This window comes from Lates calcarifer, linkage group LG13 (assembly GCF_001640805.2).
Source record: "Lates calcarifer isolate ASB-BC8 linkage group LG13, TLL_Latcal_v3, whole genome shotgun sequence".
Lineage (NCBI taxonomy): Eukaryota > Metazoa > Chordata > Actinopteri > Centropomidae > Lates > Lates calcarifer.
This window is the reverse complement of record NC_066845.1, coordinates 25,448,085-25,473,514: the sequence shown is the minus strand read 5'-3', so window position 1 is coordinate 25,473,514 and position 25,430 is coordinate 25,448,085. Positions and strand designations below refer to the sequence as shown.

Below are 25,430 nucleotides of genomic sequence, written 5' to 3'. Positions count from 1 at the left end.
CTCACTAACCAGCCCAGACCACACGCTGTCAGGCTGAATCTGACTCTGTTTTATTCTCTAACTCGCAAATAAGACGTGTGAAAATATGTTTTTGCTTCCATTTTTCCTTTGTGCTTATCTGAGTACATGGGGTTTGGAGTGGAGGATGTAAACAGCCGGTGTTGTCACGCCTGCTTAGCGCAGATATCCACTCTACTTCACAGAAAGCCATTCCATGTAGAGCTTACTTCCCACAAACGTCACCTCGTAGACATCCCATTATCAGCGATTTGGTGCAGCGTAATGAGATTTTTTCAGTTATCAGGGGCCCAAAGGAGCCGGCCCCTGAGGTGGAACCTCCACCTCTCCATGTCTATTACAGGATTAGCGGCTAAGCTAGCAGCTAGCAGCTAGAGTTAGGTTTCCTGTGAGGCAGCACAGCAGTGCCTCCCATCTTGACAGGTGGTTTTAGCCAGCCCACTCTGCTGCTGATGCTGTTTTTATCCCCCCTCCTCACCCCTCCTCACCCCTCTCCCCCCTCCAGCCAGCACCTGGATAATCCACTGAACCTTTGATGAACCCAGAGAATTAGAAAGCAGCGCTGCTAGCTGCTCCCTGAAAACTAAAAGGGCTTTGAGGAACCTCTTGGAGCTTTCAGTTCGCAGCCACTGGGGAACTTTCAAAGTTCCCTGAGAGTATCTCTTATGAACCCATCAGCACTTCTACCAATAACCTACATCCACTTCAGTTTATCAGTGATGTTTTCCTAATGAGGAACCCCTAATTTACCTCTTGGCTCTCTTTGGATCCTGTGGAAAGCTCCTGTTTTCTGCCACATAAAAAATGAAAGGGTAGTAGGTAAAAAGATGAACTTTACGACGTAAAGCTGCTTCTCATGTATGAGATTATTTGACCAAAGTTGAACTAACAGAAAGCGAAACTAAAAAGATCTGAGGCACTTTTAAAGGCAGTGGAGTCAAACCGAGACACAAAACCGGTATCACAATATTTACAAGCTAGCAATCACTGATCAATCACTGATTGATTATACCCATCTCTAATCCCTAATTGGTGTTGACCTTCTGATTGTCTGCTACAGCAGTTTCCTCTTAAACCCTTTTTATATAAATTAACAAAGACATTTAACAAACTCTGGCGAGCTGTGAGCAGGGCTGCAGACCCTTTGTTCATGTCAGTGTTATAATGATATGTTCAGCATTAGAACAGTGTATTCTCTGTAAAATAATCACCTCCTGGTTTAAAATACGACGGTAAATCATCTCCTCTTTGCAAAATGTGTCCCACAGAAATGTTAATACAAGCCTGCAGTGGGTGCTCACACAAACAGAGTGTTTTATTTGTCCTAATTGTGTTCAATTTTCTCGCCAATATTAATGGAGCGCAGCACAAACACAACAGATGTGCAGGTGAATAGAGAGAGAAAAAAACACAAATGGGTTTAAAATAAATCCCCTGCTGAAAAAGAATTTATTAATCTGTTTTTTTCTCTCACCTTCTGCTCTCCCCTCACTTCTAATCCCAATGTCCCTACACACACCTCCTCCTCCTCCTCCTCCTCCTCCTCCTCCTGCTGTTTCCAGAGTGCGACTGGAGCTGTAACGCCTGTAAAGGCCCTCTGCGGACAGACTGCCTGCAGTGCATGGACGGATACGTGTTGCAGGATGGCGTGTGCGCCCAGGGGTGCTCCCCCGGCTCCTATCAGGACGGAGACAGATGCCTCGGTCAGTCCATCAAAAAGCAGATAACCTTCACCCACAGCATGTGCAGCTGGTGCTATCGTAGCTGCACCACTTGAAGCTGCTTTTTTAAGCGTCTATTTCTTATTAAAAGACGTCTGAAAACTGATCATTATTACAGCTCATGTTTATTATTCTCCTAAATGCCAAACCTTTGTGATTAAAATGCAAATATAATGCACAGAAAACTAGAAATGAATTAAAAGTTCATTTTAACCTTTTACGTCAAAGTTCTTTTGTTTGAAGCAACAACTTCATATCAGTTGGTACAGATGTAGCTAAACAGGATTATCATATCTAAATTTATGCTCATATTAAATGTTAAATGCTCTCGGTGTGTGTCTGTCTCCGCCAGGCTGTGATGAGCACTGCGTCGAGTGTCGAGGTCCCGGACGGTGCCAGCGGTGCCAGCCTCCGTACGCCACCCTGCAGGGTCAGTGCGTGCTCGAATGTGGCAGAAACTACTTCCTGGACGCCTCCTCTCAAGTCTGCAAACGTAAGAGTTAAAGCTTTGATTGAAAAGATGAGGAAAAAGGTTTACAAGCTTTCAGAACATCCTGACTGATCTGTGTCTTCGTTAGCTTGTTCGTCTGACTGCACGCTGTGCGACGGGGTCGGACGCTGCCGAGCTTGTCGTGACCAAACCTACCTCATGGAGGGATACTGCACCCCGGACTGTGGACACGGATACTACGCCGACCAGAAGACCAGAGCCTGCCACGGTAATAACAACATGACGTCTCCAGTAGCCAACAGAGGGTCAGAGGAGTTAAGAGCTGATCGATATCTTTGACTCAGCAGTTACGCCGTCAATACTGACATTTTCTGGCTTTCAGAACTGTCTGCTCTCATGATTCTAAACATTGTCAGTGCTCCTATCCACAGGCACAAAAAGACAGATATTTATGGGAGTAATCATAGCTTTGTGCTGTAATTATTTAGCTTATCAGTCTTTATTTTGAAAGAGTGTCAGTGTCAGTTTCATGTGGCTGTAGCTCAGAATGTTTGCAGGTTCGATTACAGCTTTAAAAAACTTGCTCTACAGTTTATTTTTCATTCGGAGATAAATATCGTATTCATGTCGTGCTGTCCAGAACATCTGAGGTCGCACGAAAAAACAACACAAGTATTAAAATTCACCACGCAGTGTGAATTTCAAAACATCACGATGACGGGGCCATTTTCATGACATGCAAATCAAATCGACACTCGCCTCATGAATAATGCACATGACCTCCAGACGTCACATGAAAACAAACCCACATGGCTTGTTGCTAGGCAACAGGCTGGTTAACCAGTGGGGAAGTTAATACACAACCTGAGAGTGTGTGACTGAGTAAGTGTGTTTTTTTTAAATCTGTAGGTAAAATCAGCTTTGAATCAGTGAACAAAGCTGAAAATGTTAAGAACAACAGAAAAAGGCTGAAAAGTTTGAGTTTTGAGTTTTCTGTTGCTTTGATATGTCTAGTTAATGATTATGACTGATAAAAGGTTGTTTTTTGTTTCTTTGTTTTTTGTGTAGCAGCAAAAAAAAAACAAGCTGACAAACACGTAGAAGGACATTTTTTATATGTGACAGCAAACAAGTGACTGCTTTCATGTTCAGCAGTTGCAGAACATCAGTTTGTGATGATTCTCTGTGAGTCCATTATATTCTAATTTGTGAGGCTCAAGTGCCAAAAATATAATCATTAAAGTCCAGTGAAAGTAGTAAGAGTGTATTTCCGCTCTTTGGCTCCTCTTCCAGCAGGAGCGACGGTGGTGGCAGATTTTTAATTCCTATGTTAGAAATTTGGGAGAACAAATTGCTCACATTAAGTGTCTGACATTAGGAGTTTCCTGGTAGTAATATAATAATTGGCTCTGTTGAAAAAAGCAGCTGAAGCATCCTCTGCAGAGTCGGGTCATTAGAGGAGTCTACTGTACTTTTCTTTTTTATATTTTCTTGTTTTTATGATCAAACAGTTGGATGTCGAGGCCGTCAGGAGCGAAACGTGGCTGTGAGATGATTTATGAAATGTGACAAAGCATAATTCTAATAGAAATATATTATCACGCGCCTTTGTGATAAATGCTTTCTTCTTGTGAAATAATGAACATTTTTCAGCCTCTAGGCTTCAACTAATCCACAAGTTAATCAAGTGAAATCGCCTGGAAAGAAATTGCTTTTTTTCTTTTTTTCATTTTTGCCAGTCAAGAAAAAAAGTTCAGAAACTAGTGCTTTAAACGACACACTTATTCTCTGTTCGTGAGTTTAATTATATGGCCGAAAGTTTAAGATTTTAGAGTGCCTGTTGGCATCATTAGAGGAGATATAATGAGATTACAACGTGGCCTCTCAAAAAGAGCTGATCTTTAAAAAGTTCCTGAACAAAGTCGGTTCCAATTAAAGCCAACTTCTGAAATGCCACGCCAACACCAAGACGCCTCGCTCGTATTTCACCCGCCATTTCTCCCACGTGCACAAACACCCTCGTCCTCTTCGCCTGCTGTAATTTTAATTAGATGTAGCTGTAAAAATCATTTAAATGTATTAATTAGAGGCTGTATGTTCAATTGCCTGAAGCTTTTTTCAGTAAATGTTTCCTCACTTAAAGCAACAGTATCTAATTATTTGACCTTAAAATCACAGCCCAGAAAGTTCCAGAGTAAAGCTGAACTGTAGATCAGTTACAAAGACTCAGAAGTCATCTCTGATATCATCTCTGATATCCAGGCAGGAAACTTTGTAAATGTCAGAGTTAGAAACAGAGTGTGGTGTGTTTGTTACAGCAACAGCACTTCCTCCTCCAGAAGCCGGGGATCATGGGTAATATACCCTGTATATTCAGTCTTGTTTTGGTCAAGAGATAGATAGGCTTTGTTTTCTGTACATGAAAACCATTAAACTGCTCAGACCAACAGAATTAATTACCACTCGTGGCAGCAGAGGGCGCTGCTGCTCAGCAAAGTTACTTTCTGTTGCTTTAAGACTTTTTATTTTAATCACATCAGCTATAATGAAAATAATCGTATCCCAAAACTTTTGAACTTGAACTTCTGAAACTTGTTGTCAGTATTTCTCTTCCTTCTCTTCTCAGAAATCTGTTTTCTTATTAAGACAAAGACAATTAATTTCATTTTTTCTTTCTCTCTCTGTCGTCCCTCCTCCTCTCAGCGAACACCCGCCCTCCTACCCTCCGGGTCAATGGTTCCCTGCTGGTTCCCCTCAGTGGTTTTGTCCCGCTGCCCCCCACACTGCTCCACGTGAAGGACCCCGACAGCCCCTCGGAGCGTCTGATCTTCCAGCTCGTCCAGAGCCCGAACAACGGGCGGCTGGTTCTGTTCAGAGGGGAGGAAGGAGAAGAGAGGGGAGGAGGCCGAGGGAAGGCAGGCCAGGAACTGACCAGGGACGGCACCTTCACCTGGGCGGAGCTGAGGGCCGGCCGGGTCCGGTTCAAACATCAGAAAGACAAAGCAAGGTCAGTGGATCTGATGGGGTTCTGTAGGAGGTAGAAATGGTAGAGATGGAAATTAGTTTAATGACACTGGCATTTAAATGTCATTAATCAAATCCCTGAAAAGAGAGAGAGAGAGAGAGAGAGGACAAAACAGAGGCAGAAGGTTCATCAGTTCATCAGTCTGTATAGAAGTGTCTCATATGAACGGGTCCAACCCTGGTTGATTGTGCTCCAGCAGACCTCCTCTCACGTCTGATGTAAAACATCCAAACTACAGAGTAAGCATTTCATTTGATTGACATCTGAAGGACACAGTAAATCATTTATCCAGGAGTAAGAAGCTAATGTTAGGCTATAAACCAACTACACCACGGTCACATGACGTCAACGTCTCCACCACTAAGCTTCCAACTGGTCATTTCATTTAGCTCTGAGCTCTTCTACAAAAGCCTTTCTTCTTAGAAAGTTAGTGAGAGTTTGAAAGAGCGTGAGTAGAAACACAACGAGGCTGTAAAGGTGGACTGGTGAGTAGATGGGTTTTCATGTTAACGTCCCCGACAACCTCTGTAGTCTCATTTAGACACTCGTTAGCAACCGCCTTTTTTAAGACACGTAAAAGCTTCAAACATCAGGAGTGGGGGATTTACTGACCCATTTTATGTCGGAGAATAAAACCTGAAAATGTCTTGAGCTTGTGTTAAAACCACAGACCTTATTTCAGACATTTAACCAGAAACACACTGACTCTGGGACGAGGGAACAGGAAGAGCTAACATGCTAACATGCTAACTTACTTCCTGGTTTTAGGACTCATTCCTGCACCACTCTATTTCCTGTAAGGAAGCAGCTGCATTTGTTTCTCCACATATTTATTTGGATGGATATATTTTCCCACACTGTCCAGTTTATATCCGACATTTAAAATGCATCTGTTACTAAAATGAATTCCTCCTGTTATTGTGAACGTTTTGACACCTGCCGCCTCTCTTTTAATATTTACCTTTATTAAATTTGACATCAGACACTTTGTCTCCTTCCTCATCCATGAGTGTCCTGACATTTCATTCTTTGCCCCTCCGGTTATTGCCTGCCCCCCCTTGTTTGATTTATGCTGTTTCCTGGTTGGAAAGTTCATTTCCATTAACCTACACAAAGATTGGAGATGCATTACATTTACACATTTTGGTTAATGTGGCCCAGATTTGCATACTCTTGCATTTTCACCACGTTTGACCCCCAAGTCTGATTACCCAGAAGATAAAAGAGGATGCTAATATGCATAGAGGGGAATACATGCAGCCTCTTTACAGCCAGTTTTCCTCACTACAGCTGTCCTCCTGTGGCATTTCCCTGTGACAAGTCTGTGGCATTTTGGGTTTCAGCCCAGCGTCCATTCAGCCAATCAGAATTGTCGTATTAAACACATTAGTCAATCCTGACTTTAGCTGGTCTGGCCTGAAATGGCGGCGCGCCAGTGAGTTAGCAAAATATGGTCCGCTGCCCAGATTTGAGCCATTAGATTAATGGCGACAGTAAAACGTAAAACCCCCAAATAGGATTAAATCTGCATATTACAGCCATATTTTTCAAATTATGTGGAGTGGGGGATAATGTGTACAGACACGGAGCCAAAAACAAATGCTCTCAGGTTTGAGTCCAACAGAAAAAACAAAAACATGTTGTGCTCAAAGCATCGTATAGTGACTGAGGATAAAAGATAAAATATAAGTGTGAAATGTGGGCTCAGATGAACTCATTTCACTTTTCAAAAGAAGGTATTTTCATTCATTAGTGCTTCAGCAGAACACGACAAGTGTCAGGACACAGACACAAACTGTATTATATGCCTTCAAGGGTACACTTTACATTTGAGTATAAGTATTTATACACACAGATCAAAAGCTTTTCCACATTTAAATCAAGGCTGCGTTAAAAAAAATACATCTCTCATCTTTAATGAATACAACAAATATACTAGTCACATTTATAACGTGTGCATAAAATGAGATTTAGAAGTGCTACGACATTTTTTCCCCCAGAAATACATCCCTTATGTTATTTTAATAAGCTGCCCAATGCATCTTTAATGGGCCGTAATTATTCTAACCATAACAAATGCCGTAAAGCCATAAAGACGAATTTCACTTTTGTTGCCAGGAATTATAATTCAAGAAGAGTTTTATTATTGTTGAAAAGCACTGTAACAATGTGTTATGTGAGGGATGAATTTTAAAGGGAAACAGCTGCAAGTGTGGCAGGCCAGTTTTACACAGAAGTACTGCCTTGCACAAGCGTGGCACTGAAATGACAGCAAATATCGAAGGTTTACAAGAGACTGTGTCCCTGTTTATTTCGTATTGAAAAGGTGTAAATGCATCCATCTCTTCAAGACACATTCGTAATATCTTTGTCTTTAAGCAGTCGTGGAAATAGCTGCTCACTGTCCAATTTTCTTATCCACAGTGTGTCTCTTGTGTTCTTGAGATAATGGCAGCTAAAGTTACAATAAAATCACACTGGAATAAACCATTGTTCTCTGTTGTATTTAAGGATCGTTGTGTAGGATTTAGCGGTTTCTTTCCAATCGTGTCGGAGAGTCAGAACGTGACAAAATGGCTTCATCTGCCACATCTACTAGTCTACAAGGAAAAACTAGTTCTTCTTCTTGTGTTTTTGTCGGTTAAAGTGCTGACCTCCTTCTGGAGGAGGAGGCCGACTACTGAACAGCTTCAGTACTCCATGTCATAGATTCTCCATGTCTCATTTGGTGTTTCAATGATGGTGCTATTTCCTGGTCCAACTTGTCGAGGCTCTCCAGTTTTCAATATGGCGGAGTGCTGTGTCCCGTGTCTCAGACAGAGTCCAAAAAACCTATTCAGTGTCACTCTACCGCTTTCCTTATGACGAGAAAGAGAAGAGGAAGTGTTTGTAAAAGCTTGATAAGCTTAAATTTTTAAACGAATAGAGAAAAACAAAGGTCAGTGGGTGCTAACAGTAGCCAGCTAACCTAACTAACGTTAGCACTGGTTGGCACCCGCTGGTAAAAGCAGGTACCCCTGATATAAGCTATGGGTTTACAGGGTGTTTCTTGCTATGAGCCCACATCTTCATGCTTCAGTTATCAGTCCTTTTCTGTTCTGCCGAGCTAACGTGAATAAAGCTGGCCTTAGCTAGCTATCTTCACCCCAGCTAAAGTGAAAATAGGCGGCTGCAGCTAGCTATTTTCGCTATATTTTGGCAGCACACACAACTGAAACACAAGGTTGTGGACTTATAACAAGAAACACCCTGTAATACCCATATCTTATATCAGTGGTACCCACTTTCACCAGCGGGTGCTAATGCTAGCTAGGTTAGCTGGCTAACCTTAGCACCGGTTAGCACCCACTTTTACCAGTGGGTGCTAATATAAGGAAAGCAGTAGGATTACAACTTAATAGGTTTTTTTGAACTCATATCTATTCAAACAACACGACTTAAGAAGCAGATTAAATATGCAACAAGAAACATAAGAAACATTTTAACTGTGTAAAAGTGTTGATATTGAATGAAGAGGAACTGACAAGAAAAACAAGTCTCATTTGTTTACAAAAATAGTTTCAGTTTATTAAAATAAACAAAAGTGATATTTTTATTTTTACAATGCTGCCGTACCTTTATAAGCACTACACTGGGTTTAGCTTGTAGCCGTATTTTCCTTTCACTCATCATAAACCCCCACAGCCTGCTCAGTCATTTGGTCTGCAGCTGCAGTTGGCCGTGTCCCAGCTCCAGCCCCCAGGGAGTTGTGGGTAATAAGCCTTGTCTTTGATGATGCTGAGGCGGCACGGTGAGAGGAGATATTGGTGATGATGAGTGTATGTGTGTGTGTGTGTGTATGAGCAGGTGGGCTGGTGTGTGTGTGTTGTTACTGTCCTCCACTCCCCTAGAAAGCACTGAGGTGATTAGGTCTAATGACTACACACTATTTTAGCCTCACAGGACTCATTTTCCCAGAAACCCGCAGGGCTAGCTAAAGGCTGTTTTCCAGCTCGTGTTCATTGTGAACTGGGCCAAAGAGAGAGAGACAGAGAATGAACTTTAACCTCTTATATTTCAAGTAAAGTGACTTTCTTTCTTTCTGTCTTGTTTTCCCTCATTCTGCAGGACTGGGGAGTTCACCCTGCGTGTCGCCGACCCCCAGCTGTTCTCTCAACCAGAAACAGTCCAAGTTCAAGCCGTGTCAATGCAGGTACCATATAAACCTTATTTATTCAGATGCTCATATTGTTTTCACATTAAATCAATAAACTGATGGATCAGAAATGTGTTCTCCCGGCAGAAAATTAGCCACATATAGACAGCAGGTCAATTCAGTAATAATAGAGAAGAATAGTCTGCCAAGGCATATTTGTTTTCAGATTTAGTTTACTGTGAAACAGCAGACTGTGTGTGTCTGTGCTACGAGGTTAAAATGCCAAGTCGATAGTTGTGTCCTTGTGGAGAAAGTTTGTCCAAAGAGAACAGACGTGTGAAGATCTTCCCTCCACTTCTTTCTGTTCTGCTCGACTGTGTGTGTGTGCAGACATGAACACACACACCGAAGACATCACGCTAACACTTAATTTTCACTTAAATTTCTAACACAACCTTGTACTTTTAGACTGTCAGGCTCTTGAGGGCATGATGTGTCATTCATGAATTGATTCTCCAAGTTTCACAGTCGCTTCCCTTTCGGTCGAGTCGATAACTGATGGGTTAAAATGTCACAGCCGGAGGTCTAACATTCACTTTCTATGAACAAAACAAAGCAGCTAGTATTTAGTTTATTTTTCTATGCTGTAGTAATTTATGCTATTTTATAAAAAAAAAAGAAAAGGCAAAATGACTGAATTTTTTACATCTCAGAAAGCTGTTGGCTTAAAGGATAACGTTGGTATTTTTGAACATAATAAAAGAATCTGGTTAAATGTTTTTGTTTGCTACAACTGCTGGAATACCACTGCTTCAGTTTGTTTGTGGTATTGTGTGGTATTTTTACTTATACAAATGAACTGAATACTATCACCACTGAAAGTCACATAATAATAGAAACAAACTAACCTGAAAGTGAACCTCAGAGCAGTACTGAACAAGAACAGTGTACCCGACAATCAGTACCAGACTCCATTGACAAAAACAGTAATTTTACTGAGCAGAACACAGGAGCTGCTGGAATATCTCTGCCTTTATTTTGTTAGTTAGGTCTGAACACTTCCTCCACCACTGAAAGTCTCACAATAACACAAACTAACTAACAGATGGAGGCAGTGGTATTCCAGCAGCTCCTGTGTTCTGCTCTGTAAAATTACTGTTTTTGTCAATGGAGTCTGGTGCTGATATATAGTGATATTTTACTCTTCACTAAAAAGCTCCATCTGTGTAGGAATCCTCTCCATAATGTTGTCAGACACTTACAATAACAATCTGAGCCCGTCAGTGAAAAAACAAGAATTTTAGTGGATTTACTTTGACAAGGACAGTTGCCCGTTCCTGCCCAAAACTGCACTGCTCCTACCCTTTAAAGACAATCTAAAAACTCCACATGTGAGATATAGTAGCTTTGCAATCGCTGTTAATCTGGTAAATCTGTCAGCTGTAGCTGTCTCTCATTTTGCTGCATCATCCCAGCTGATCTGCATTCCTCACTGTTATGAGACCCCCCCCACCCCACCCCGCTCCCCGCGGAGTGACGCCGAGGGCTGCAAATGGCCGACTGGCAGCCTGACAGCGGGTCGTGATCGGTGTCGAGCTGACCTCTGATTTTGGCACAAACATGTAAAATAATGAGGAACAAGGGATTAAAGGCGCAGAGATTTGATGATGGGTTAGTGTGACAGCTGCGTTACTCTGCTCTGTGTGTGTGTGTGTGTGTGTGTGACACAGAGATAAACAGACGACATAGCTGAAGAGTCAATGTGACAGATGGTTGATAAAACATAGCAGGACTGAAAACCTGCGTAACAAATTCAAATAATGATGTAATTACCTCAGAGGAAAATGCCTTTGATTAGGAAAAACAAAATGATCCAAATCTGCCACTAGGCACCAACTTTAAAGCTAAATTTCTTCTTATAAAAAGCAGCTTTGGTGTGGGTAAGTGTATTAGTATAAATGAAAAGATATAGAAGTTAATATATCCTACACAGGTAAGGAAACTTTTCTTGACTCTCCTAAAAACCTGCACCTTAAATTCAAACAACTGAGACAGTTTCTTTGCTCCACATACTTGCCAGTGTTTAGTCAATGCTGCAAACAGTTGTATTTCTCAAGGTCTTTGTGGTGAAAACCCACTTTATGGGCATACGTGACTGCTTTCTTAAATCTGAGCCGGGGCCTGAGTAAATTAGTGTTGCAGACGCAGAGCTCAGAGAGCTGTTTGCAGATGGTGATTGAGTGGAGCTACAGTATTTGGGTGTGTTCAGGGGGACTGCTCAATTACACCATCACTTGATTAGCTCTACTTTCTCAGACAATATTAGCAGAAGCAGCTGATAAGGGGAAAACAGTAATTTATGCACATAAAACAACCTCTGTGACTGTGCTTTGACTGACAGCTGGTTGGCCATTTTTCTGCTGGTGTGCAAGATTAGTTCATTTCTACAGCAGCGGATTTTCACCATTTAAAAACCAGCCTTTGTGTTCAGTTTATTACCAGTACACAGATTTGTTCTCTGTCACAAGCTGCTTTCATATACGAGCTCCAGAGAAAGTCCGGAGCATCAGGACATCCTCCAGAGTTTTCCTTTCACTCATGCAGCACAAACAAACACTAATCGAGTTGGAGGATGCGGGGAAGACAGCCGGAACAAGGGAACGTCCTCAACTACTATAGACACAGTGGTTGAGGGCAGATGTTTAGTATTTATGATGGAAGATGTAACTTTTTAAAAGAAATATCAGAGGAGGAACTCCTCAGGGAGGTGTTTGTGGTGGATGTTTTAACAGTCAACATTTCTTTAAACCATCACAGCAATCTTTCCCTAACCTAAACCAAGTAGTTGTAGTTGCTGAAACTTAATGAGACTTAAATTATTAAGGTGGCACATCAGAAAACACCAATTCGAGTCACTTGGGTCATTTTGAAGGCACCAGGAAGCGATAATGTTGTTTAGTTTCAGTATGAGTGGTTGGATGAGACGTTGATCTTCTCCTTTGTTCAGACGGCTATCTCTCCATCGTCTCTCTCTATTGTTTTTCCATCTTTGACTGACCTCTTCACTCCAGAAAAATGTTGGGACAAACATCACAAAGAGAAACAGAGCTACAGAGTCCCATGTGATTGCTCCTTTCGCTCGACATCAAAGAGCATCACAAACACTGATGCAGCTGTCAGTCTTCTCATTGTTTACACTGTTCTTACAAAGAAGGATTCCCATAAATTCACCTTGTCTTTTTGTGGTGTTATAGATCTTTTCTGTATCTGTGCATCTGGGTGACAGAAAGTCGTACATGTTTCCAGAAAATTCAAGTCTTGTTTTGTAAGTAACCATTGAATAGATAAAGATACAGAAGGCGCTGTCGAACAAGTTGACTCTAAAGCAGGATGGCATAGAGAAAAAGACCATTTGTGGTTATGCAGCCCCTCCTTTTATAACTAAAAGCTGGGAAAAAAAAGAAACTGTTGATTGAAATCCCTATCTGATCCCCAGCCAGCGGGCGCTTTAGATTGTAATAGCCTCAGGAATGAAAGATCTGAGCTGCAGATAGCCTTTCCCCCTTCAGACAGGAGTGGCTGCTTCATTTGGAAAAAAGTTTCTAAGAGGCCAATACCTGCTGATAGCATTTCTACAGAGGTGGTCTCACACACACACACAAAGCACGTATCATTTTTTAGCTTACATTTTCGTCTTAAAGAGGCAATCTTAAAGTTTCTAAGGCTCTAGTGATATCTTCAGTACAGGGCTCTCTTTGCTGTGGACGCTCTGTAGTGCTCTTAGCTGTCAGTCGATACCAAACCATCTTCTAGCTTGGGATTTGTTTTTTTATGTTTAGAATAGTGTCTATAAATAAAAATAGCAGTTTAAAGAATAGTTTACAATTATTACACTTCACTATGCTTCTTTTTTTACTATAGGTTCGGGTTAAAGGACCTCTCTATTAAAGAGTAAGATCCTTTTTGTTTAACCAGAAACATCGCTTTATATCAATACCAGACTCCATTGACAAAAACAGGAATTTTACAGAGCAGGACGCAGAAGCTGCCTCCACCTGTTAGTTTGTTTGTGTTATTGTGTGACTTTCAGCGGTGGAAGAAGTATTAGTATATCCTTCAAATAAGTAAAAGTTCCACACAGTAACACAAATAAACAGTCCAGTGGTATTCCAGCAGCTCCTGTGTTCTGCTTGGTAAAATTCCAGTTTTTGTCAATGGAGTCTGGTACTGATATAGCGATGTTTCTGGGTAAACAAAAAGGATCTTACTCTTCAATAAAAAGACATTGATAATAACAATCTGAGCCTGTCAGTGGCAAAAACCAGCACTTTAGTGGACGTACTGTGACATAGCCAAATGCTCAGTTGGATTACATCGCAGCAGCTGTTCATGGCGGCCTTGGTACACTTGTACTGCATACAGACTTTTGTCCCTATCAGCTATTTACAACCAAAAATATGGGAAAATACCAGAGTTATCCTTTATCAGGAGTACAACAGTGTTTTTGTGACAGCTTGACACATAAACATGAAAGGACAGTTGCAGATAAAAGGCAGCGTTACAAACCAAGAAGAAGCAGGGGATGATATCGACTTGGGGAAGGCTTCCACTCTGACCGTTGTGTCTCTGAATCCCATCTAGCACAAACTCAGCAGGAAAAACAAAACAAAATAAAGAGTAAATGAAAAACAAAACACCAAAAAAAAAAAAAAAAAGCTTTTTCCATCATCCTGAAGTGCTGCAGAGCCCCAAGGGCCCCATGGCTTCCAAACATGAACCTCACCTCTCCCTCACCTGTTGGGTGAGGATAAAAGGTTAGCCCTCCTACCTGAGTGTGTCTGTGTTTGTGTTTGTTTTTGTCTGCCTCAGGGGGAGATTTTGCTGGTTCCCTTTTAGTGAGCTAGCATGTCTTAGCACGATTTAAAAGCAGAGCACACACACCCACTTTCAGCCCCCACCAGTGCAGCCAAAACCTTTTTGTTTGCCTCCTACGAATTGCAGCAGAGACGATACAGGATTTAGGTGGACGCCCGAGACCTCAGTCGCCTGTCTCGGACATAATTCCTCTGATGTCTTAAAATTTTGTCACCAAACGGCAAAGGGCAAAGGGCTGCAGATAACAACACACTCCTTCTGTGTTTTATAAGTTCTGTGTCAAGTAATTTCAGCCAGAGGTCACTTTGATGCGAGGACACACAGTGGGAAAGTGTGTGTATGACTCTCCACTAGTCATTGTTCTCTGCGGTGCCAGCTTGTTTCATGTGTCCCCTCCTTTTGCTGAAGCTTCTGCTGCTGTAATGGCAAAGAACTGGAGCTCAGCCAGCAGCCGACGAGGGCAACGAATTGGACGCCAGCCCCATGTCAGGGCGAGCAGCTCGGCGCTCCCCTACCTGACAGCCGGTTTGATTTAGGGCCATGGCAGAGTGGCGTTTCTCCGTGGGTGCAGCCCATGCATCTCTACCTGTGCCTCCGTCGCTGCCAAGTTGGGCCGCTAACAAATGTTTTGGAATGGAGTTTCATATAAAAATGAACTGCATCTGTGCCATTTTTTGGGCCTCTAGCCTTAACTTTCCATTGTTTGTTGTTTTCCTTGTCAGATATTCAAACTCACACAGAAGATGCAAATGCACTTCTATCCTCAAGAGACTTGTTCTAAAGTTATCTCTGAGCTTAAAAGATTATGTATAGATAGGGATGGGAAAGTGTGTTTTTATTTTAATGTCTCAAAAACTGTGGAAGTACATTTAGAGTTTGTAAAAACGTGGAAATTCAACTCTTGGCACATTATTTGAACTTAAGATAGTGTGTATATTCATTATTTTCAAACATAGAAAACTGTAAGCGAACCATTAAAACAGATAAGACAACAGCCTGTACCAAGAGAAACAAACACCCCTTATATCCCACATGACTAATGAATGTCTGTAAAGATGGACAAGGTGTCTCTACTCTCGCCAAACCAATCCAATCGCAAGTCAATCACAGCTGTCAATCATGATTTTACACCCATTTTTATAGCATCAAATAAGTCACTAAACCAAACCTATCAGAAGAATTAACACTTGAGCGTAGATCAGCTTGATTAGAGTCAGTTATAGTTTCAAAAATATCACTTAATCTCTTTAAGAAACAAAAATGTGTAGAATTCAAGGTCTAATTATTCTCTCAAAGAAGAGAGAACCAGCCACAATGGCTTCACAAATACCTACATCCTGAACCTCTAATCCTCAATTCCTTTATTACAAGCGTAGACATACAAAGACACACAGTGGGCTCTGGATGAAGTCATACCCTTGCTCACAATGGGAGGCCTCCTGCTCTCACCAGTGCTCCTGGAAATTACTTTGTTAGCGAGATGAAGCTTTCCTCCAGCCGTGTTGAGGCTGCAGGTACGACTGAGTGCAGCTTAATGAGACGCCCCGCTTATCCTCCCCCACCTCCCCCTGCACCCCCTTACCTTCATCTTCTTCATTTCCATTAGCGGTGGAACACCACAGCCCCCATGCCCCCGACCCTTTGGGAGAAGATTCATCATCAGAAATTGCTGTGTCTACTCGCTGTGTTTTACAAGTTCAACGCTAACTTTGCTTTTTACCGTGAAAATTGACGGTTTATAATCAAAGCACGTTCTTCTTCTCAGCCTCTCTTCCCTTCTTTTCTTCAAATCATTCCCAGCCTCCGACGGTCATGACTCTCACCCCTTTACCTGTGGAGGGCCGCGGCGCTGTGGCGCCTATCACCAAGTCGGTCCTGCAGGTCGACGACTCCGACAACCCGGCTGACGTCCTGGTCATGGTCCTCGAACCGCCCCGCCACGGCCGACTGACCCGTCTCCACGGCGACCGGGCGCTCAGCCGATTCAAGCTGGAGGAGCTGTCGAGGGAGCAGATCCAGTACGTCCACGACGGCTCGGAGGGGTCGGAGGACGGCGCGGTGCTGCAGGTCAACGACGGCCACAGCTACAGGAATGTTCTCCTCCGAGTCCACATCAATCAGAAGGTAAGACGGACACAGGGGATGATGGGAGATTAATGCTTCAGGGCTGATGATTGATTTGCTTTTAGTAGCTGTAGAAGTCTGCATTCATACACTTATCCTGCATCTAACCTGCATTAATAAAAGAAATACTGTTTACAAGGATTTGAACCTCGAATAAATAATAAAAGAACAACAAATACACTTTTAAATTTAAAGATATGTTTTAAAGGCTCTCTGGTGTTTAATTTAGAGTCGTCCTGCTCCTCACCGCCTCAGTTCAAACATCTCAGCAGCTCCTGCATCAATCCTCTATTAATACTGGATGAAGTTCTTTCCTGGATGTAACACAGCTGAGCCAAATTAGTGTGTTGCACCTCAAAGATCTAGTGTCGCTTCACCAGACTATAATTCAAACAAAAAAATGAGCGATTGTTTTTTCTTTTCCAAACAGATCATTGTGGGGCAGAAATTCACAAAGAATCAAATAAAAAAAAAAAATAGAAAAAGACTATAACAAGTGCATCTGCTCACAAATCCACACAGAAATCTCTTTGACTGCAGCTTCTGAATTTAATTAGCATTTCCACCCATTTTAGAATTCACTTTCTCTTAGTAGAAACACATCCTGAGTCATGCTCCAGCGGCAGGAAACACTTTAATGTGTGGAAGCATTAAATCCAAGTGAAAATCCTTTTTTAAATGTGTTTAAATTTTCATAAATGCCAAACCTCATGTGTTTATTTTATAAAAATAAGTTCAAGGACTGATTTCTGACTCTTTCCTCCATGACAGGTAGTCTGAGTCAAGGTAACAACATTTCTGTCTCTTGCAGAATCGGATAATATCAGATGTCAAGAAATATTCTTGTTCTTAAGTTACACTATGCTCTGAGATAAACCTGTCTAAACATTTTTGACACCCTCTTTCATTGCCTGAACTTTTAGCATTTCACTCGACGTGTCCACATAATGTGATCTGTTGACTTTGAGGCACAGACTGATTCCTGCATGTTCAATCATGGTTACAGAAAGAGAGAGAGCACGGGGGGTCAGGCCTCTAAAATGGCAGCCGTTATCGCCTCTCCTCTGTCATCGCTTCTGGTGACGGGGTTTTTTTTGCTTTTATGACAAGGACGCAATTAACTGGCAACAAGTTCATTGTGCCGTGACCGAAGAGGAGAGCGGCCAGATGAGGGGTGTTTGGCATGAGGGAGATTTGGCAGCTCACTCTGTTACAAAGCCATGAGCGCACACACACACACACACACAAACATAAATATATGTGTGTGTCTGTGTGTAATGAGTCATTGTGGGGACCAGTTTTAGACCTTCAGAGTGGGGACATTTTGAAAACTGAGGACATCTTCAGACTGGTGTTTGTGTGGTAAAACTTTTTGAGTCAGAGATATTGTTGTGAAGGGTTTAGTGATGCATTATGGGAATGTATTGTGTCAGTGAGTGTCTTGACAGGTATAGAAATACATCTGTTGGTGTGTGTTTATGGCCTGCAGGCATCAGTCTTGTTTTTGTGCTCCACTCACTGCTCTGTCAATCTCCCAATTTGGAGGATCACATTGTCTCCGTATGTCTGTGATCGATGCATCCACTGCTGACACACACACACACACACACACAAACCTGACAGACTACTTTACATACGCACATAAATATACTAAAAGAAACTAAGAAACTTCTCCAATTTTTATACCAGCTCAGCTCTGACACCTCATTTCAGTTGAAAGCAGCAAGTAGAGTGAATTCATTTCTGTGTAACTATAAAGCTTGTTGATTATGTTTATTATTGTTCTGATGCACTATAAGTGTTGCCAAGAGCAAATTTAAAATATTCTTTCTGAGAAATTGTACAAACCATATAGAGGCTTTTAGGTTTTTAAGGTTTTTGAGCAAAGCCGAAGTCAAGTCTCAAGTCTTCATTTGCAATTGCAACAAGCTAGAGATCTGAATACATACAAGCAGCGACCAATACATTAGGCACAAGTTCAGACCAGGTTCTTTTATTTTAATAAAATATTCATAAAAACCTGTACCCCCTGCTTCCTGGTACAGTACAGAGATGAAAAGGCGTAAAGGTTAAACTTATGTATTTGAATTAACCATCAAAATACACTGAGCAGTCTGAAAAGAAACATTAAACTCATTGTTTTCTGTTCTCACAGTGTTTTTTTTTTCTTAATTCAGTCATGCTCTGCATTAAAGGATTAATATTTAAATACATAAACTATGTGGTTTTGGTGTTCCAGTTTTTCTTTACCTCTAAATCACAAGTTTTCCAAGAAGTCAAATCTCAAGTGAGTCAGATTTCACATCATTAAGTCAAAGTCAACTCTCTGGTCTTTGTTCTTGTAACTTGACGCAACTGACAGCGGTCGCAGTTTTAAGTCAGGTCTCATGACGAAAGTGTACAAACACATACACAAGTTGTACCTGATTTACACACTTTAGATGTTATTCAAAATGTGTATTTTCCTGGTTTCAGTCAGAAGTAGTAACTTCACTCGGGTCAACTTGGGTTTAGATTTTATATCACTGAAAAATAAACCTTCAGATGATACTAAACAACATCCCACCTGATTGTGTCCCAGTTATACTTTTGTCTTAGCAGCAGAGAAACTTTTCTCCCTCAGTTTTTCTGCTTACACAGTCACCATAGTTTAGGATTTGGATGGCAGCTCTGTTTGTCTGGCTGCGTACGGATGGTGCACCTCAACTCCTTCACCCCTCCCCCTTCTGTAAATCAATATCATCCCGCACACACACACTCACCATTGTTCATTTACTGTAAAATGTCCTGATGCTGCATTCTGTCATTAGCTAGACAGAGCAGGATGGACAGCATGATGGAAAGCTGAGGGACTGTCCTTGATTTATGTCAAGGGCTTCTGGACGAATCCCAGCGATGCCGTTGTCACCCCTTGTTGCCTCTTGTTTGCTCTGCACAGGTAGATAGAGCCATAGAATAGAAATTAAAGTAGAGTGCCAAGAGCGATATAGTCTTTACCCGCCATGACACAAGAAGAAGAAAGGCAGTTAAAGAAGTATATTTAGATTTCATAAATGCACGACTGTTTAAACCAGGAAGTGGCACACTTATAGTTAAAAATAAATTCCCAAATTGCAGCTTGTGAGTTCGCCACCACTCCCTCTGTGCCACTTTGCTTTTCTTTTTGATATATTGTATCACAGCACAGCTGTGGTGGTAAACATGAACATGCTGTGTGCAGTTTACTGATGTTACCTCGCAGGATTTCTGGATATTCAAGTTCAAACTGAAGTTCAAACCTCCCACTGCCGCGTCGAGCTGCCACTGTGCCAAATCTAATATAGCTTTAGGTATTCCACTGAGGAATCGACTTGTGAGATCAGCGGTGGCATGGAAGAAAAATACAAGAACAGAATAATAAGAAAAGAAAAGAAAATCAGTGACTCTTGGCTCTGCTTGGATTTAACAAACCCAAGCCGCAGAATCCTTAGTTCTCAGACCGTGGCAGTCTTTGTACTTCCAAGCCCACCATCCAGGCAGCAGCGGTGGCTGTTGATGCCAGGCTGTGCCAGGGACAATAGACTTCCTGAAAGTTGGATTACTGAGCTCTAAAGCAGGAGACTAATCAGGCCTGTAATGACCCTCTGATGGATGGACTTTCTCTCTCGACTGAGCCTGAGCCCTGAGCTGAGCTGGAGCTCGGCTGAATGGAAAGCAGGACCCTTGGCTTTCAATTACTGTCTCGGGGAGAACACTTTGAGCCTGCGAAAGACCCTCAGGCTCCTCTGTTCCCCAGCAAAAATGGAAGGGAATTAGATATTTTTTTTCTGATCAGCCATCCAGCTTTGGACGGCTAATAGCTCAGCTCTGTTGTCAAACAGAAGAGGGAGGCTGAGTGGTTTTAGTTCAGCTCTTCTGCTGAGCACTTCGCTGAAGTACAATTATTTATTTTGAGGTTTTGTTTTTTTAAACGATGCTTCGTATCTTAAGTCTTTGCTCTGATTTGTTGTCGCTGCACAGAGCCCATGTTTACTTTTACCACATGCTCTGACATTTTAGACACCGCGCCGGCATGTTTCATTGAGATTATATTAAAATGAGCCTCAGATAAGGATTCAATCTCCGTTCTGTGACTTTCACTTTGTTTGACAAGTCCATCACCTCGTCCCGTTCACCCCACCACCAGTGGAATTATGGAAATATGAGCGATGACAATGTCATTGTCATTACAACAGCATGACCATCCCAGTCAGCAGCAGCTAGCCGATGTTTTATGGATGACACCGACTCCCATCTCGGCAAAGTCATTTATTTTCTGTTTTTTGTGGACTGCAGCCAAAAGCTCTCCATCCAGCATCAACTCTATTTACAGTCCACCTCAGGCCTGCTGACTCAAAGCCCTGTAAAGGACTCTAATTATGCATGTGTTCATGCATTTGTTTTCGACAATGCTGCGGCTGAGGATAAGAATGATGTTGTTTGGGTTGTTTTTTCTAAACATTAAGGTATGAAATAATGATTTTCTGGACCATCGGCTAATGGCCTTCACTTATCCCAACCAGGAACCCATCACCTCCCTCCTACCTTTATTTAACTCTACACTAGAGGTAAACAGAGAAGATAACTCTTAAATTAAATTACTCTTAATGAAATTTTAATGAGTTTTAATCACCCAAAACTGAGTGCAAATGCAATCTGTAAGTCATAAGTGGACGTGTGTGACCAGTGTGTTATCTAAGTCAAACATCTTGTAATAACAAGCTCAAGACAAATCCAATGTCATTTACGACAAGTCCAAATCAAGTCATTTGTCTTCATAAGCGTAGTCACAGTGCAAGTCTTTCAGCAGTTTCTGAAATACTCAGACCAGCAACTATGCCACATTCAAAGCCACTTAAATCAAGTTTCTTCCGTCTTGACCATGCCTGAGTTGCTGCCACGTGATTGGCTGATTGGATATTTACGTTAGGAAGCAGTTGAACAGGTGTACTTAATAAAGTGGCTGGTGAGTGTATATAACTAAAGACTTATTCTAAAATGAGAAAGTGAGTGTTTATAAATGGATTCCCCACAGCTGTGATATTTCCAAAACTGGCAACCTAAAACAATTTATTAACTATTAGTAAAGCAGTAAGTTAGGCCTTCAGACCTTTTTGTCTTACTAGAGTTGTGCTTAAACTTTCATAAAACATTCATGTCAAGTCAATCTTAGGTCAATAAACCTGCATGTCTTTGAGGTCTGTGAATGTAAATCATCAAAGTGACTCCATGTTGTGTAAGAGTCTGTGGTAAGGTGTGACTGTCACCGTCTGACCTTGATTTTACCAGATTCAAACTAAGGATTTGAGTATAGCGTCAAGAACTTCCAAATTAAGGCTTGAATGTTCTTGCTTTCATTTTCAACTTAAAATTTTTTAGATTTCAGATCAGTCCTCAATCAATCCAAGTCTCAAGTTTTTCTCTCCTCCATCCATTATCTGTACAACTGATCTTTTGAGACTTGTGGATGGGATATGGGCCAATCGCAGCTGACACTGGGCAAGAGGTGGGATACACCCTGGACAGATCGCCAGTCTATCATAGAGTTGACATATAGAGACAAATAATCCTAAAACCCCTACAGGCAATTTAGAGTCACCAGTCAACCTGCGTGTCTTTAGACTGTGGGAGGAAGTCGGGATCGAACCCAGAACCTTCTTGCTGACACGATTGCATGTTAGATCCAGAACTAAGAACTTCTAATCATCCACTTTGAAAAATACAAGATCTTATTTCCACTATTCAATGCAAAGACATTTGATTTAAAGTAAAACGGTTCCAAGATTGTTGGTGGAGCTGAAGACATAAATCCAGAGGAACATTGACATTGCATTAGCATCACTCCCACATTTACCCCATCACAAGATAAGATGCTTTAAATGAACAGATCATCACAAACACTTAACAATGAGCCAACAAATCCGTTGAATTAAGTGGATTCTGCTTCTCTAATGTGCCGTCTGCAATCCTCTTCCTCTTTGTTTGTTTAATTCGCCATCTCCCACCTTCTCTATACTTTGTATCTTGTCAATCGCAAATTACATCAAGCAAATTCAGTTTCTTGCTTTCCCAGAGGTCAAAAAGCAGAGAAATTTGCATCAGCATTTCATTTTCTCTGCACCTGTCTGTAGGAGATTAGACTGCTCGTCTGTCTAATGTGGCAACACACAAATCTCACTTGGAAAAAAACTCATTAGATCGCTGTGTTATCCAGGGGACAAAAAATAGGAAAATTACCAAATGGGGTTGCAACTGGAGGACAAAGAGTCAGGAGAAGTTAGAGGTCTGGGGAAATCAGGAGTATTGGCAAAACCTGTGAATCTAAAAAGGTCCCTCTGCCCTCTTATTCTGAAGAGTGTGCTGTTTCTGGGTCTGAGTGTCCTTGAGAGACCTTGGTGTTCATCCGGAGAGCTTGATAATCTCCTGGATGATGTGGTCCTCTGAGTTAAAAGCCTGCCATGCTGACTTATGTGTTTTCTCTTCCTCGGCAATCCACTGCTCGTCTGCGATTCTTTGCCCGCCGCTGCTGCTGCTGCTGTTGCTGTTGCTGCTCCGCTGAAATAGTGTGATTTGGATCAGCCGAGCGGCGGGCAGAAGGGCCACAGATGGTCTGCAGGTTGTTATCAGCAAACACAGACACCACGCATGCACACAAACTCATACTCACACCTGTGCACACTCTTGTAATCTATTACCAACCTACTGCCACGGTGTTTATACCACTGCACTCATTCTCTCTGGCAGCAAATGGTCAGCTGTGTGTGTCTGTTTGTGTGTTCAGCTAAAAACTTTATAAAGAGCTGACCTAAGACTGACCTGAATGTTTTATGAAAGTTTAAGTACCACTCTCTACTACGACAGAAAGGTTTGTAGGCTTTAACTTATTGCTTTACTAATAATTAATAAATTGTTTTGGGTTGCCAGTTCTGACAAAATCACTTTAGCCTCTCTTTTGTAACAATGCAGCTAAAAACGTCCCCCTCATTTTATAATAAGCCATCAAGTCTTTAGTTATATACGTTAATAAGATGCGACCATTTAAGTCAAAGAAAATTTTATTTGCAGATATTTCAAAATTTTAATAAGTTATATTTTAACTGTATGACATTGATTAAGTCAGATGTAGCATGAAAAGGAGGAGCTGGGTTGGAGGCAAAGTGGTTTGCAAAAGGTAAAGCAGCTTAAATAGGGCGCCCTGTATAAGATTTATTAATTGGATCCATAGAGCGAATCAGCTGACCCTGTTTACACGACAACAGTTTTTGCATAAAACAGTAAACGAGGAAGAAGAAGAACAACAATGGCGGACTAACGAGCTGTGTTTATGCTTCAGTTTCATCAAGTTACATCGCCATCTACTGGCCTGGCATGCACACTACTTTCTACTACGTTTTCAGTCGTTTTTGCAGATCAGTGTGCACAAAGATCATTTTCACAATGTTGTCATGTGAAGAGGGCCTAAAGCTATGCTCAGTTTTGTCAGAGTTGCTGTGCAAAGCTTTTCTGTTAGGTCAAACACACTTTATTGGGGGCTTTACAACATTTGTAAATGATTTATGAGTTATGATTTTGATCGATCTTATGAATCCTTTACAGTGTGGATCAAAGTGTGTGTCCATTTCTTCTTTTACATTTCTTTTCCGCAAAAGTTTTTGATTTATTTAGTATATTAGGACTAACATTAGGCTAAAGGTTTGCTCTGAAACGAAATGTTGTTAACTTCCTGTGGTGCAGACGGCGTTTTTAAGGAATTTATGTGTGATTTTCTTACTGTCAAGAGTTGCTCAGGCACATCTGTGAATATAAACACACATTTTCTATTTCTGACAACTAGCTAACATCATCCTGATGTAAAATGTGGAGCTCCTGTTTACAGAATAAATAGCGGGTTGGTTTTATAGATGCCCAAGAAGTGTGTCGTGCCTGTTTTTATTTAGACAGCAGGGTGACACGGTGAGTAAGAGGTCTAGTTTCAAAACCTCCCCGACAGCAGGCATCTTCCCTGTTGAAATGTCCTCGAGCGACACTGAATCATCCACCGGCTCGGTGCGCTCTCTGCAGCCGATCCCGCTCTTTCTTCTTTGCCTTGGAGTGAGGGTGAGCAAAACAATGTTGTGGATCAATACGGCATCACAAAAATAAGTCTGATTCTAGAGTCGTGTTGTCATTTCTGAGACAGAGAAGCTGCAGATTGATTATTTTTGCGATGCGTTGTGATTGGTGGAGCTGACTGCAGGCTCAGTGCACAGGCGACACCGCTGCTGATTGACAGAGCTTTACAACGGACTCCTGGGACTCACATACCTGAGGTTACAACAGATGTGGAATAAAACAAGCTGCACAGTCTGTGACAACGAAAAGTGAAACTGGCATCAGGCTGCACCTGAAGAACAAACTTCATCTGCCTCTGTTTCTCTGTATGCATCAGTGTCTAGACCGCAGGGATTTCACATGGAATTTCTCAGTTTGAGTCAGTTTGACGTGTTTGGAAGTAAATTTAATGTAAACAGGAGGTGATATATTTTATTTTTCCTAGTTTAATTGGGCTTAACTAACAAACCATCTTGCCAATCTTACAGTGCCCTGAAGAAATCTGCTGACAGACATTGGTTAGAAAAGAAAAAATGACACAGTTGGATGTTTTAAGTCTTCAAATCAGTTAAAATTAAGCTGCACAGATCTTGCTATAACCAGACACCCACCACAGACATATCCCCAGAGGGTTTCAGTCTCACTGTGGGTCTAATAGCTGTAACAGCTCGAGAGACAGATTTCTTCTCAGTATGTGAGAAAAGGTGAGTTAAATGTTGCAAGGGTTAAAACATATATCTGTGTTTGTTTTTTTAAGGCTGCAGACTCTCCGCTTGTGCACTCTGTGCCGATGACCTGGGTCAAAGAAGGAGGGATGGTGCGGCTGGATAAAAAATACCTGAAGGCCGACTACAAGGGAGTGAGCACCGATGACATCGTCTACACCATCCTCGCCTCAGACGGACAACCCAAACATGGTACAAACACGTTTTTTCAAGAGATTGAGAGCAGCCAAAACGTTCTCTGATAACT

At 41.7% G+C, this 25,430-nt stretch overlaps 1 protein-coding gene across 2 annotated transcripts in view; it reads left to right on the top strand.

Annotated features, from left to right (window-relative positions):
• fras1 (Fraser extracellular matrix complex subunit 1) overlaps nt 1–25,430 on the top strand; it is a 222,655-nt gene that overhangs the window by 144,992 nt on the left and 52,233 nt on the right. For both annotated transcript variants that reach the window (XR_001960653.2, XM_018673668.2), the window contains exons 23-29: nt 1,581–1,721; nt 2,092–2,232; nt 2,318–2,458; nt 4,894–5,197; nt 9,323–9,407; nt 16,026–16,349; nt 25,216–25,375. Coding sequence is in view for 1 of the 2 variants with exons in the window: in XM_018673668.2 (XP_018529184.1) it covers nt 1,581–1,721; nt 2,092–2,232; nt 2,318–2,458; nt 4,894–5,197; nt 9,323–9,407; nt 16,026–16,349; nt 25,216–25,375 (1,296 nt within the window). In the remaining variant the exon portion in view is untranslated. The remainder of the gene's footprint in view (nt 1–1,580; nt 1,722–2,091; nt 2,233–2,317; nt 2,459–4,893; nt 5,198–9,322; nt 9,408–16,025; nt 16,350–25,215; nt 25,376–25,430) is intronic.